General features: G+C 41.0%; 1 protein-coding gene across 5 annotated transcripts in view; it reads left to right on the top strand.

Moving 5' to 3' along the window:
• Positions 1-14,188, top strand: part of LOC146611057 (membrane-associated guanylate kinase, WW and PDZ domain-containing protein 1-like) — a 92,265-nt gene that overhangs the window by 53,660 nt on the left and 24,417 nt on the right. For 2 of the 5 annotated variants that reach the window (XM_085344302.1, XM_085344297.1), the window contains exons 3-12: positions 1,359-1,478; positions 3,257-3,445; positions 4,614-4,836; positions 5,420-5,502; positions 6,091-6,129; positions 8,608-8,665; positions 8,822-8,934; positions 10,220-10,342; positions 11,454-11,639; positions 11,856-12,467. In XM_085344302.1, coding sequence (XP_085200428.1) covers positions 1,359-1,478; positions 3,257-3,445; positions 4,614-4,836; positions 5,420-5,502; positions 6,091-6,129; positions 8,608-8,665; positions 8,822-8,934; positions 10,220-10,342; positions 11,454-11,639; positions 11,856-12,467 — 1,746 coding nt within the window. The remainder of the gene's footprint in view (positions 1-1,358; positions 1,479-3,256; positions 3,446-4,613; positions 4,837-5,419; positions 5,503-6,090; positions 6,130-8,607; positions 8,666-8,821; positions 8,935-10,219; positions 10,343-11,453; positions 11,640-11,855; positions 12,468-14,188) is intronic. The other 3 variants (XM_085344301.1, XM_085344298.1, XM_085344300.1) reach the window with 3 other exon arrangements.

Here is a 14,188-nt window from a genome sequence, read left to right as displayed (position 1 = left end):
ACTCCTCGCTCGACTAGAACAGTGACTTTAAACTATGTGAGAAGCACAATTGCTGCACCCGTCAACTCAAAAGCAATTCAGTGATCCCCTGACGACAGAGATTAACATTTGTATTTTTGCCCATACACCTATATTATATGTCCAGTCTTGATTAAATGTAAGTAGTAATGTTAGTAGTGAGTGCATTATCAGATTGAATATTCAGTTTGTTTTTAATGTTAATTAATCTGAAACTATTCAACCATCCAACAAGCAGTTCTGAAGGATTATACTGATAGCTTCAGTTGTGTTATAAGGTAGCGATTTCTTTTCAGGTTTGAACTCCTGCTTAATTCAGTGAGGTTCAACTGAATGTGGCCTGCAGTGCTTCACACTGGTGCAAGGGTTGCGTGTTACATTCAAGTCTCTTGTTTAAGCCGGGTTTTGCAGTACCTGCTGTGTGTATGTAAATGCTCCTGTACTGATCACAGATGGGTTGCAACTTCCATCAACCATCTGGCACGTCATCTCATCTCCCTTCAATAAAGTCAAAGACACAATGGCCCCTGCCTCCATTGTCTGGTGTCAGCTTCCTCCTATAAAGTGTTCTCAATACAAAGCAAAACACAGCAAACCGCTAATCATTAACTCCAACAGGAGATCAGGCTCAGGGCAGTTGGGCCAGCAAGAAAGACAATGATCAGACTTCTAATGAGCATTTCTTTCTGAATATACTGACTTTCAGGTATAAGCTCCAGCTTTATTTTGTCTCAAATTAAAAGGCATTTGTTGTACTACGGTTAAACCGAACGGCACCTCAAAATGCAGTGTAGCTTCCAAGCAGTGAGCATGCATGCTTTAACAATCAATAATAATTTAGTTAGGATCCCTTTGGCAAAACGACTCTAATAGTATTATGTCAGTCCATTTTACAATTTCAAACTCACCATGAAGAAATTGAGAGATTGATGACACTATCAGGACTAGTGTATTGCTAAAGGTGACCTTTTTTCATCTTAGCGGGCAGCACTTTCCCATGAGACGAAGCGATGGCTCAAGATGCAAAGCCTTGATTTAATTTCCTGACGTAATATTCACAGCCACTCAACAGACACTGCGCTGCCAGTGATGGCTCTGAATTACAATCACACCCTCTTCATTTCAGAACACTTTGCTGTGGCTGGTCATCATCTCAAAAAGCTGAATGAATCTTGCAGCGCTGGCTGCATTTCTAACATTAATGACAGATTTTTTCAGTTGAGAGAGAGAAGTATATTGAACATGTTGCGCAAGGAGGAAAAGTCTTATTTTGCTGTCATTCTATCCTAAAGATAAGGGTTGACTTCAGCAGCTTATTTTGTTTTTTTTCCTACCCCTAGGTACAACCCGCCCCCCTAGAGACGGAGAGGTCCCAGGGGTGGATTACAATTTCCTGTCTGTGGAGGAGTTCCTAGAACTTGAGGAGAGTGGCACGCTACTGGAAATAGGAACATATGAAGGTGAGGAGGAGGAGGGTGATGATGATGATAATGATCATAACTGGCACTTCATGTGACTCATGATTGCGCAGGTGTCCTCATTCTCCACAGATACAATGAGCGTAGCAGCCATCAGTGTTTCCTACATGTAGGCAGGCTACAAAAGCATGCATTCAGTTGATTCTGATTATACAGTGCATGATGGGAGGAGATGCATCAGGAGACAGCAGGTCACTCCACATCTGGCCCTCTCACTCTGATTAGGACGGTGCTGTGCAGCGCTAAGTCTCATACTAACACAAACCTGTGTGTTTGTGTGCGTTGTTGTGGGCGCGTGCGTGCCTGTTCACAAGGCAGTGTGTTATGCACACAGATTTGTGTGTGCGTGTGCATGGGCTTGGTTGGGAGGGAATGTTACGACATTAATCTGCTTGGCACCGACTCTGCTCTGTGTTGGCACGTTTCTTCCTTTCACGCAGACAATGTCAAATACCTATCCACAGGAGGCTGTGGCCATCCATGCTAGTAGATGAAGATTGGATGATTGATTCTCAGCAAAATCTGTTTGAGATGTTCAAATGTCTCTAAATATAACTATAGAAATAACTTTAGAAAATGCCACTTTTTTAAAATTTGATTTTAGTGGAAGAGTTGAAATGAAGGGAGGGGATATAACCAAATTTAAATGATGGCTTGACCATCTGCCAAATGTTCTTGTCTTCCTTTTAAGTTTAAAGATAGAAGAGTCATACGGGTCACATGCATGAAAATGTAAAGCTATAGAATCCACATGGGTAGCTCAGCTGAGCATAAATTCAGAATTGCAGTTTGTCTCTGGATAGGGCAGGTTACCCTTTTCTCCCTGCTTCCAGTCTTAAGTCAAAGCTCATCAAACTGGCTGCGGGGTGTAACATACTGTATTGATTTATTGAGTTTTGCAAGAAAGACAATGAGTATATTTTTATCAGGCAGGCAAGCAATAATTCACTGCTTCTGGTAATAGCTGGAAGTGGTTCTTGTTTACGGTCAGTTGCTTTTTTTTTTCCTTTTACATCTCAGATAGGCTTGTAGGTGGGGGATTTATTTTTATTTTTTTTTGTAACCCATGGACGGAGCTAGTTTAGTTGTTTTTCTTTTCTAATGCAAAGCTGCGCTAACTGGTTCCCCTGGCCAGTTTCAACTGCAGAGTAGTTAATTGATTGAATGTATGGCTATTGAGTTCACACTGGCATTATGCGGTGTACATAACACTATACAGCATATACATTATATACTAACTTGAAGAGTACTTTGAGGACTCAGTTTCCCACAAAACCCAGACCTTGTGATCAGACCAGCGTTATATTGAACAAGCTGTTTCTTTGTTTGTGTTAGATTTTGCTTAATCTTTGACAATCAAACACTAAGTAGCTTGTCACACGATACTAAAAACATACTCAAGGATGTAATATTGATTCCCACTTCCCCAAAACAATTTTTTGGAGCTAAAAAGTGGCTAAAACAAGCTGTGTGCTGAGCTGGTCCACAGTTTTGATCGCTATGCTTTAAAGCCTCAAATCCAAACTAAAATCTTTTAGCTTTCCAACCAGCTTCTTATTTCTGCAATTTCTAGTCACATTGTGATCCAGCTTTATGTCTTTTCCTCCTAGCGTAAGATTAGGAGGTTTCATAGATGCTCTTCCTGCTTATCTTCCTGTCCCCAACTCTTTCATTTTTATCCCCGTCTTCCTTTCTCTGTTTCTCGCTCTCCCTCCTTCTGCGTCTCTCTCAAGCATACTAATGTCCTCCTTGTTGCCTAGGTAACTATTATGGGACCCCCAAGCCGCCAAGGCAGCCCATCATTGGGACAGTGATTCTCAGTGATGCAGGCTCCCATCAGTCCACCCCAACACGCACGAAGTCCTACAATGACATGCAAAACGCCCGCGTAGTGCCTGCTGACGACGACGATGACGACCAGGCCACGGAAATGAACAACAGTTTTACAGGTGAGGGCAACGCTGCCGATCCCAAAGTTTGGAAATCCAGCTTTCCTTGGTTTCCGCATGTGTAGCATTCCCCGCGTGTGCTTTGCTTCTTCTCCACTGGATGTTTGTTTAAGCGTGTCTCGGTAAACATGTATGTGCCCAAGATTAGGAACACAGAAGGAAAGAGATAATGTGTGTATGTTTATTATCCTCTCCTCTGCTGTACGGTGATGGGTGTCTGGCGGTTACATCATGTCTTTGTGATGCTGATTCCTTTTCTGTGAGCCTCCAAACACTGCCATCTGCCTGTGAGGAGGGGTGTAGTGGGGGAAGGTTTAGATTACAAACTGCACTCAGTGTTCAGAATTTTCTCCTTGCCACCACCTTGCTCTGGTTTCAATAACTACACTATTTTTTTTTTAAAGCTTTCTCACTAAATTGCCCCTAACATTTACTCACATACCAATTCTGAATATTTGTCCCGTGGCTGATTGAAATCATGTTTATGCCTGCTGATTCTCAGCATATGTCAAGAGATTAGCTGCTGTTATAAACTAATTCCTAAACAAAAAAACTAAAGAATGAGCCAAAGTTTTTCACGATTTTCTTTCTTCTGAGGGGGTTTATCCTGTTTTGAGTGCAAGACATGGTGTCTTGTTTTTTTGTTTTTTTTAACTTGATCCTGTGAAACTATGCCCTCTCTGTGTCCCCCTGCTAGGCTGCCAGAGTGTTGAATTTGCATTTGATCAACCCTGAAAAGCCCACGGAAGTGGTGGAGGATATTTGGCCAAAACTGGGGAAGGAATGGGAATGGGGGTTGGGATTGACTAGCTTTAGGAGAAAAAGGCCTGTGGGCAGAGAGGTAAAACGGGTGGGGGTCAAAGTGAGTTTGAGAGACAGTTGCTGAGGAAATTAGCATATTCCTGTGACCCTTTTCAATACACTAGAAATGGGCGGGAACCAAGCAGAAGAAGGGAGAAGTGCTAGCACTTTAGTGTGGCTAGAGTTGCCTGATGTGGTCTAAAGAGAATAAAGACTGAGCATGTTTGCTTTTTTTAATCTCTTCCTTTCCTGCATGCATGAAATGTGATTATTATTTTGTTTGTTTTCTGTTGTTGTGCTGTGTTGTTGTTACGTCACCCAGGATCCTTAGTACGTAGTCTCTTTCCCTCTCCTTTGCTGTGCACAGGTAACCCTAACGACCAGGATGAGAGCCGCAGCGGCATTCTCCGGCCGTACCCTGCACGTGACAATGCTCTATCCTGTGTTCTGAACAATGCGGCCACCTCTACTGCAGAAAGCGGGCAGCAAACCCTTGCAGAACCACAGGTCTCTCCAGAAGACCCGCTGGGACCACTGCCTGAAAACTGGGAGATGGCTTATACTGAGAACGGGGAACTTTACTTCATAGAGTATGTATCAGCAGACTCTCGACGCCGCCTGTTTATACATTTTTTTTTTGGCCATGGCTCACGCTGTAGTCGGTGTTTTCTGCATTTTACCTGCACTATTATCCCTTTTGTTCGTCCAGTTGCTTGTCTTCCCACTTGATTTGGTTTTTAGGCCTTCCCAGCCAACCTGCCCAGCCCCCTGGGTGCTACTGCTTTCCTGTTAATCCCTGCATGTCCCGATCTCAAAAGGAGATCACATCCTGATCACCTGACTACCTCCACCTCTCTGTCCTCTCTGCAGCACGGCAAAGGCACAACACCAGGACATGGCTGTGTATTTTCAGAGCTTGTATGTTCATTTCTGCTATCACTGAATTACAGAATGTTCTTGTTTAACAATTGAGGGAAAAGTCAGGTCGCTTACTGTTTATTTCCTTGCTGTGCCTCTCTGTTCTTTTCATTTGTGTTTGCAGCACACCTTCTGTCCGCTGTAAACTTGCTGACGTGTTTTTCCTAATTCTCATTGATGCATTCGTGTCCCCCTGCTGTGTCAGTCTGACGGCCTGTGTTGAATTATTCGGTTCTCTTGTTTGCTTCCTCTCAGCCACAATACAAAGACCACATCATGGCTGGATCCTCGGTGTAGAGACAGAGCCTCCAGACCGCTGGAAGAGTGTGACGATGATGGTAAGCTTCTATTCCTCATTTATTAAATCAAAGCGTTCATCCACACTCCTGTGTAGTGGTTCAGGAACAGCAGGGGATGCTCGGGGTCTCAGAAGTGAGGCTCCTCTTGTTTATTGTTGTGATGCTGTTGTTAATTTCTGGTGCTGTTTTTAGTACACTCATTTGGTTTTGATTGAAAGATTTGTTAGAAATTGGAATGTGCTACATTTGTCTTGTTGTTAGCTCTACTGTCATCAAAACCTGACATAATTTTCAAATAAACAGAAAAAAACATTTGATTAATTCCAAATGACACTTTGTTTACAGCTCACTCCAAACACAAATTGCATAATTACCCCATCAAGTGGTGAAATCTAGAATGGCACCCCAAGTCTCACTAGATTTCTCAGGGCATTTTGAGATGTTGTTATAGCCCAAGTCAGTCTTTTTCTAAGGGTTTTCCCTTTTTCTTTGTCTTTCTCTGACTGGTCACGTCATTCCTTATTTGCTTTGGATTCCTGCATCTATGATCCACCTTCCATCTGCTATCATCCCTTTTTTTTCCTCTTCATTTTCTCTTCTTTGTTTCATCCTGCTTTGTCCTTGGAGAAGAAGGGATACATACAGAAGACCTGGAGAGTGATCTAGGTAAGGTTTTTGGAGGTTTTATGGAGGATGTTTTGCTATATTAAAATTATATTATTTCAAAGATGCCATTCAAAACTGATCATCTCAAAGAGGAAATTTAATTGGGCATCGGTTTCAAATGCAAGGCCCTGAATTCTGTAAGGAAGATATATTAATTTAGTTTAGAGCAAAGGTAGCTGCAAGGGTTTAAATGAGTTGTTTTTAAAAAAAAAAAAAAGCAAAAACAAGCATGCATGATGCTCTAGTGCAGGGGTGTCCAACTCCAGTCCTCAAGAGCTACTGTCCTGCAGCTTTTAGATGCATCCCTGCTCCAGCACAGCTAAATCAAATGGTTGGATTACCTCTTCAGCATGCCATCAAGTTTGGCAACGGCCTGATAACAAGCTATTCATTTGATACAGGTGTGTCGGAACAAGGATGCATCTAAAAGTGCAGGACATTAGCTCTCGAGGACTGGAGTTGGACACCCCTGCTCTAATGCAAAGTTATATTTTCATCTCATGGGTGGCGAGGGATGATGACCATAATATATTCTACTGGATTTTGTGGAAAAAAATATGTTTTTTTTTCTCGAATATCTCACAACATTATCAAGCAGAACTATTAGTAAGAATACATCAGAATGGATGTTCAATCTTTAATCTGCCCGCTCCAAACTACAAAGCCTGTGTAATGTCTGATTTCACCCACGTGAGAATAGTGCAGTGAAGATGGCGTCAGTTCAAGGATAGCAAATAAATCCGTCCAGTGTACCATCATAACTTGCATCTTAGTACATGTCGATTTTTGGCTGTTGGGTTTTATATTTCTTGCTCTTCTATCTAGATATATCTCTATAGGCTTTAGGCTTGTAATGAAATCCCAGTATTTATCCATCACATGCATTACAGTGAAATATACTGTATGCTATTGTTGGACCTGAATTTTTTTCCAAGATTCTTGTTTGTTTTAGGAGATCTGACTCATGTAATCTGCATCGGATGCAATAAAACGTGATATTTTACTGCATGAACAAGAAGAGTTATTAGCCTTAAGTGCACTAGTACCATTTGTAATCCGTTATACTGAGGTTTCACTGGGGACACAGGTACATATATGCACTCAGAGTTTTCTCGCAAGCAGGCAAATTGCTCAGCTGCTGATTCTCATCCCATTTGCAAGTAACACAAACAGCCATGCAATGGAACGCAAGCTCGGTCTTAAACAAGACTCTGAATGTCTGGCTTCGAGCCTTTATTATTCCAGGCTGCTCAGATGCAGACGGTCTGTGATTATTGATTGTGAAATCTAGACTCTTATAAAAGTGTTTACTGGACTTCAGAGAAGCCCACAGGAACACAAGGAGGTAATGTCTTTGTCTGAAATCAAATACAGCGAGATAGGAGATCTGAGATGCCAACATCTTAATGGGAACATGTCAGTTTAATAGGCGCGTGGTCATGAAATGTGGTTAGGTCTGTGTACAATGTGTAGGGGTGTGTTCACAGAGGTAGTGATGTAATGTATGGTAATACTTAGCAAAATAACTGCATCATGCTTTTCAGTTATTTATTAAATGGTCAGACTACATTTGTAGCCACATGTCTTTGCGGTCTTGTTTGAAGCTGTTTGGTGTTATTTTCTCAGTTATTGTGTTTTGGCCATAATGAGGATGTTAAAATTGGTTACAGGCAGCTGGAGAGAGATCCAGCTTATTATTTAATAATACTTTATTACTGGTACCCATGGATTGAAATCCTTACGATGTAAAGGGAAAAGAGAAGAGTTTGTGCTCCAAGCACAGTTTTACAAAAAGTAATAACCAGGGGTGCACATAAGTGGTCCGCAGCTGCACATTCGCTGTCAAAATAAAAGACGCGCACCAGATAAGAAGTTGCAACGCGCGTTTGCGGATTTTCACAGCATATTCTGCACCACATCTCTGTGCGTTCATCATTTGTTTGAAGCCAGCTCACCTTCTGCAACCACTTTTCCAAGAATACGCGCTTCTTTTGCTGTTCGGACTCCTTCTGACATTTCTTTGGAGGTGGAGGAACACCAAAGTAACTGCTTAAAGGAGCTTGCTTCTTCGACATCTTTAAGAGTTCGAAACAAATGTCTGTCATCCTCCAGAAAATCTTATGTACGCAAACGCGCGTTGCAACTTCTTATCTGGTGTGTGTCTTTTATTTTGACAGCGAATGTGCACCTGCGACCACTTATGTGCACCCCTGGTAATAAAGCTGAAGTTTTAACATGGACGATGAAAAGTGTTTTTCAGTGGTCAGCAGGACAAAACCAAAACTACAATTTCATCCCCTTTTGGCATGTATGTTAAAATCCATTGTTGGGATAAAGGCAGCATGTCCTTTCTAGTGAAATAGTTTTTCTCCTATAACTGTGGGACTGAAAGACTGTGTTACCCAAACCAAACTATCCCACTGAGCTCTGCTAAAATGTAATTTTTGTCTTCAATGCTGTGTACCTTCTCTATTTCAGAGCTGCCTCCAGGATGGGAGAGGATAGATGACCCAGTGTATGGGGTGTACTATGTAGAGTAAGTGAATCTCCTTATTGGCAGCTTGCAAAGACAAACGGGGTTTCTCCAGATGAAACACCCTTTTACAAATCTCTTCTCTGCTTAAGTGAATCTGAGACTAATCAGTCTCCAAGTTATTATCTTGTTCTCTCTCCCTCTCGCCCTCTGTCTCAGTCATATAAACAGGAAGACTCAATATGAGAACCCGGTGGGGGAGGCGCGGCGTCGAAAAATCCTTGAGCAGCAGCAACAGCCGCAGCCTCCAGAAGGTGAGCGGTATATTCGAGGTTCGTTTCCTGCCCTGGCACGGCACCATTTCTTTCTTTCTTCATGTCTGTCAGTGTCATGTCCTTATAGTTTGTCCACTGCTATCCAGGGCTTTGGCCAGACTTCTTGTCTCTGAATTAATTCGACTTTAACGGGGGGGGGGGCAATATAAATATATATTATTGTTACTGAAATCCAAAGGATTAAAAATGGATTCTCATAAGGACGTTTCACAAAAGTAGAACTGGCCCAAGCCAGGGGTTGTCTTTGATGTTTAGGTTTTAATTTATGTGATTTATAGTCATAAGTGCCATTTTGTATTTGATCATTTATCCTGCATTACCATGAAAAGGCAAGAATGATGTTTGCTTTAGAGATTCAAAAACTTTGAGTTGGCAGTCGAGGGTGAAAAGACTGAAAGAGGTGAGGCAAAGATACATGCATGAGGATAAGGGCTCACGATGATGCACTAACAGTAATAAAATGCATTGAAACGCAGTATATTAGCAGCAAATTAACTGGCCTGCTTGCTATACTAATGCAACAGTATTCTGCCTTTATAGCCATATGCTCTATTCTTATTTCTTAGCTGTGCCAATCCACGAGCAAATTCAATTGGTTCCAGTATCTCTTCTTTTTTTTTCATCTCAGAAGTAAACTTTGTCTATTATTTATTCATTCAAACTCAGATATGATCAACTCAGTTTAAGTCACTGCTGTTCAAGGTACGCAAAAAATTCAATACAGTGGCAGACAGTCTAGTCTAATGGCAACGCAACACAGACACAACTGCTGTGATTTAAAAGCTGCCTGTACGTCCATAAGAACATCGGAGAACAGAAGTGACTCACTCATAAGTAACTCAGCATATTTTTAAAAGTGCCACTGACTGCATGAAAACATTACTCTTCACACGCTCCACAACCCACAAAATGTGATAACTGCATTTCACAGTTTGCATGATGTAAGTCAAAGAATAACAGAGTAACAACATCCATTTCTATTAATTGTTTTCATTTGTTTTAACAGTACTAACACTCAGACTGTGTAAAGTGTTTGTAATATGACGCTTTTGCGACAACGGATATAATTTTGCTGCATAACATTTGCTGAGATCAACAGTATGATATACACGACAAAAAAACACTAGTAGAAGTACAGATAAGTATGAATAGTACTTCCTTTCAGCTCCGTGTTTGTGTGTATTTTGCTGTTAAGTGTTTCTGTGTGCATGTGTGGCATGTAAATACACCTCTGTGTCGCGCGTGTGTGGATTAACGTTTGGATACAAATGTGTCTGTGCAGAGTGGATAGAGGAGCACTCCTCTGCAGCAGCTCCACTGGCAAACTACGCACCAAACCATCTGGAGACCTACAGGGACCCACAGGTCCCACCAGCTCTACCTCCTGTCCCTACAGGAGTCAAACGTAAATCATTATGTTTATAGACTTTATATATTATTACTCTTTGTTTTTTCAAAAGAGTTGTTTCAGCTTGCTTTTTCTTTGTCTGTTTGTGGGTGGCGTTACTCAGGAGGTAATTTTTGGAGTCCATTTGGATCTGGATGTGAATCCAGGAATTTTTGGAAGGATTCTATACAGTTTACAATAGAGCAAAATTGGACTTTGCACACAATCTTCAGAAAAACAAACTGAAAAAATATGATCATAAACCAATCCAGAAAGCTTTCTGGAACTGATTTCGTGTCTTTGTTTAGGGAATTTTTAGCTTTGGCTGAGAAATAGCCTTTTACTACTTTTTTTTTTTTTTTCATTATGCGTTCTTAAGAGTCCCAAAACTACATCCTGTACAAAATACTGTGCAGTCCACCTAATAGCCTTAAATGGTACATTTCATAGAACAGTCAGTTTCCGAGAAAACAGCTCCTTTGTCGGGGATTAAGAAATCTTGCCAATTTCCCAACTTCTGTTATTATACAAAGCATTGAAGAAAAATGTGTACCTCGACCATCAATGCATTATTGTGAGATGGGAAGTAGTACTGCAAAAAGGCATACTGTATATTGCAAACAAATACAAACCAAAGAAAATAATAAAGTAAAGAAAGTAGGATTCAAAGGATGCCAGACGAACACAGTGTCCAGTTTTAAAACCCATCAAGTTGGTTTGGGATGAACTGAACAGAGCTGTGAAAGCAAAGCAACCTAATAAATGCAACACTTTTGGGAAAATTCTGCAGTAACATTAGGGGCATATTCATTCAGAATACATGTTGTAAAATGATTTTACACCGAGAAATACCAACTGGAGAAGTGGGTGTGGTTTGATCAGTAGTGTTGTTTGAGTGAAAACAGGAAAGTCATTTCAAAAACATTCATTTTTGTTTTCATTTCCACTAAAAATTACAACTGTGCCTTTTCTTTCATTTTTATAGTCATCACATATTTAACTGCAGAAATTCATGTGACTTCTGAATCTGAAGGACAAAATTCCCAACATGCCACCTAAAAGTTATTTGTGTTCTGTAATGTATGTTATGCAGATTGATACAAGAGTTTTTTTCTGCCCCACTCTGCAGGGGGGAAACCTTTCTTTACAAGAAACCCAGCAGAGCTGAAAGGAACCTTTATCAACACAAAGCTGAAGAAAAGCTGCCGCGGCTTCGGTTTTACTGTGGTTGGAGGAGACGAGCCAGATGAGTTTCTACAGATCAAAAGTCTAGTGCTGGATGGGCCTGCAGCTTTGGATGGCAAGATGGAGACAGGTGCAGTACATGACCACCATCCACAGAGGGCACTGTTTTCTTTTTAAAAACGTTGTGTTGTCGTTTTCTGAATGCATCTCTTTATTCTTTGAGTCTAACCGCCACACAGCTGTGATTAATGCCAGATATCACTAACAGTGTAATGTGAATCTGGCCTGGTAGGGGTTTTAACTGTAAACGGCAACATTACCAATATTGTGATCTTTCTTTGTGCAGGTGATGTCATAGTCAGTGTGAATGACACCATTGTGCTGGGCTACACCCATGCTCAGGTTGTGAAGATCTTCCAATCCATCCCAATCGGCTCCATGGTCGATCTGTCTTTATGTCGTGGGTACCCGCTGCCCTTTGACCCTGATGACCCCAACACTAGCCTGGTGACCTCGGTCGCAATATTGGACAAAGAGCCTATCATCGTCAATGGACAGGAAACGTTTGACCCACCTTCCAACCAGGCCGGACCCATTAACGGCTTGCGTGAGCCACGGCCGCACAGCCCGTCAGCCGAGGTGGCGTCTAACGGCTCACACGGCTACACCAGCGATGTGGTCACCTTGGCCTCGTCCATAGCCACCCAGCCCGAGCTCATCACTATCCACATGGAGAAGGGAGACAAAGGTTTTGGCTTCACTATTGCTGACAGCCTGACAGGGGGGGGTCAGCGGGTCAAACAAATAGTGGACTATCCGCGATGCCGTGGCCTAAAGGAGGGAGATATTCTGATGGAGGTCAACAAAAGAAATGTCCAAAATATGAGTCACAACCAGGTGGTGGACCTGCTGAGCAAATGTCCCAGAGGCAGCGAGGTCACTATGCTGGTGCAGAGAGGTATGTATTACATGTCTTACAAATGTATATCAACAGGGGCGGAGAAACAGATGCAGGTAGTCAAGTTTTGACATGAAAGGCTATGAGATCAAATACACAAAAGAATATAGTGCTGAACAGACAACAGCTTGAGCAGTTGGCGCACTAAGAGTAATAAGGGGGGGAAAAAAGCAGCAGAGACAAGTGAGGAGGAGAGTGGGTGGCAGAATGAAAATTGGACGGACCAGAGCGGATGAAATGAGAAGAGGTAAAGAGACGATGGGATGAATTAGAATGACTGTGGACGAGCAGATGAGTGTGGGAAGGAGTGGGAGGACGGGTAAGAGCTGAGATGAATGAATGAGAGGGGGGAGGAGCACGTTAGGTCAGGGACTTGTATATCAGAGTCGGCCTTCACTTTTACTACCTGATGTTAGTTATTTGACATGTTGAGCGATTGGTGTGACTTCTCATCTTCTGTTTTGATGTGTTTTATTTCCAAATTACCCTGGAAACTACTTTGGTCCTGAAAGCATCCTGAAAAGTCATTGTTGAACAATTTCGATTCTGGCTTCAGCTATAATGGTTGTTTTTTTTGAGGGAGGGGGGGGGGGGGGGGGGGGGGGGGGGGTTGTGTTGACGTGATTGTGGCCGTTTCATTTCTCAATCTGCTCCCTAGCCAATCTTGATTGATTGATGATTGATTGATTGATTGGTAATTTATTTCAACATGTGAACAATATACAAGTACATTTAGAAAAGAAATGAGAGAAAAAAAAATATACTATACAAATTACATACAAAAAAACATTCTGATTAATTTACATGTTGAAAGGGAGTGGGAAGAAGTATACACTTATTTAATCCCACCCCTGTCCCATAAATTATCAGTGAATATTTAGTCAGCTTCCTTACTGATATAATTTGTAATAAAAATAGTGAACAGATTTCTGATATACTATATACTATAATATCACATCATGAATTTTTTGTTTGTTTGTTTTTAAATAGAGACATTCACTTAATTTAAATATTTTCCTTTTCTTTATAGATCGAGAAGATCATATTTTTATAACTCTTTTTGAACAGTTTTATGTTTGGACATTGCTTTAATTCCATATTCAGTTTGTTCCATAGTTTCACTCCTTGAACAGAAACACAAAAGCCTTTTCTTGTAGTACGTACCTTCATTGTTTTGAAGTTACAAAAACCCCTTAAATTATAACTTCCTTCTTTCAAAAAAAACATACTCTGAATATTACCTGGCAGTTCTTTATTTTTTGCTTTGAATAGAATTTGTGCTGTTTGGAATTTCACTATATCGTCAATTTTCAATATTTCAGACTGCAAAGATAGTGAGTTTGTATGTTCCCTATAACCTGCATTGTGGATTATTCGAATTGCTTTCTTTTGAAGAGTAAAAAGTGAATGTAATGTGGTTTTATAGTTATTGCCCCAGACCTCTGCACAATAGCTTAAGTATGGTGAAACCAGTGAACAGTAGAGAATATGAAGTGATGTTCTGTCGAATACCTGTTTTGCCTTGTTTAGTACTGCAATGCTTCGTGATACTTTGGAATGAATATATCTTACGTGAGCTCTCCAGTTAAGTTTTTCATCTATTATTATCCCCAGAAATTTATTTTCACTGACTCTTTCAATATCAACACCATTTATTTGAATCTTTGCATTTGTATTTAAACTACTATTTCCAAATAACATAAGTTTAGATTTATTCAAAT

This window comes from Diplotaxodon limnothrissa, linkage group LG20 (genome assembly GCF_057381915.1).
Source record: "Diplotaxodon limnothrissa isolate DT_005_m linkage group LG20, D_limnothrissa_male_GT1.1, whole genome shotgun sequence".
NCBI lineage: Eukaryota > Metazoa > Chordata > Actinopteri > Cichliformes > Cichlidae > Diplotaxodon > Diplotaxodon limnothrissa.
The sequence above is the reverse complement of the archived record's forward strand: the minus strand, read 5'-3'. Positions and strand labels throughout refer to the sequence as shown.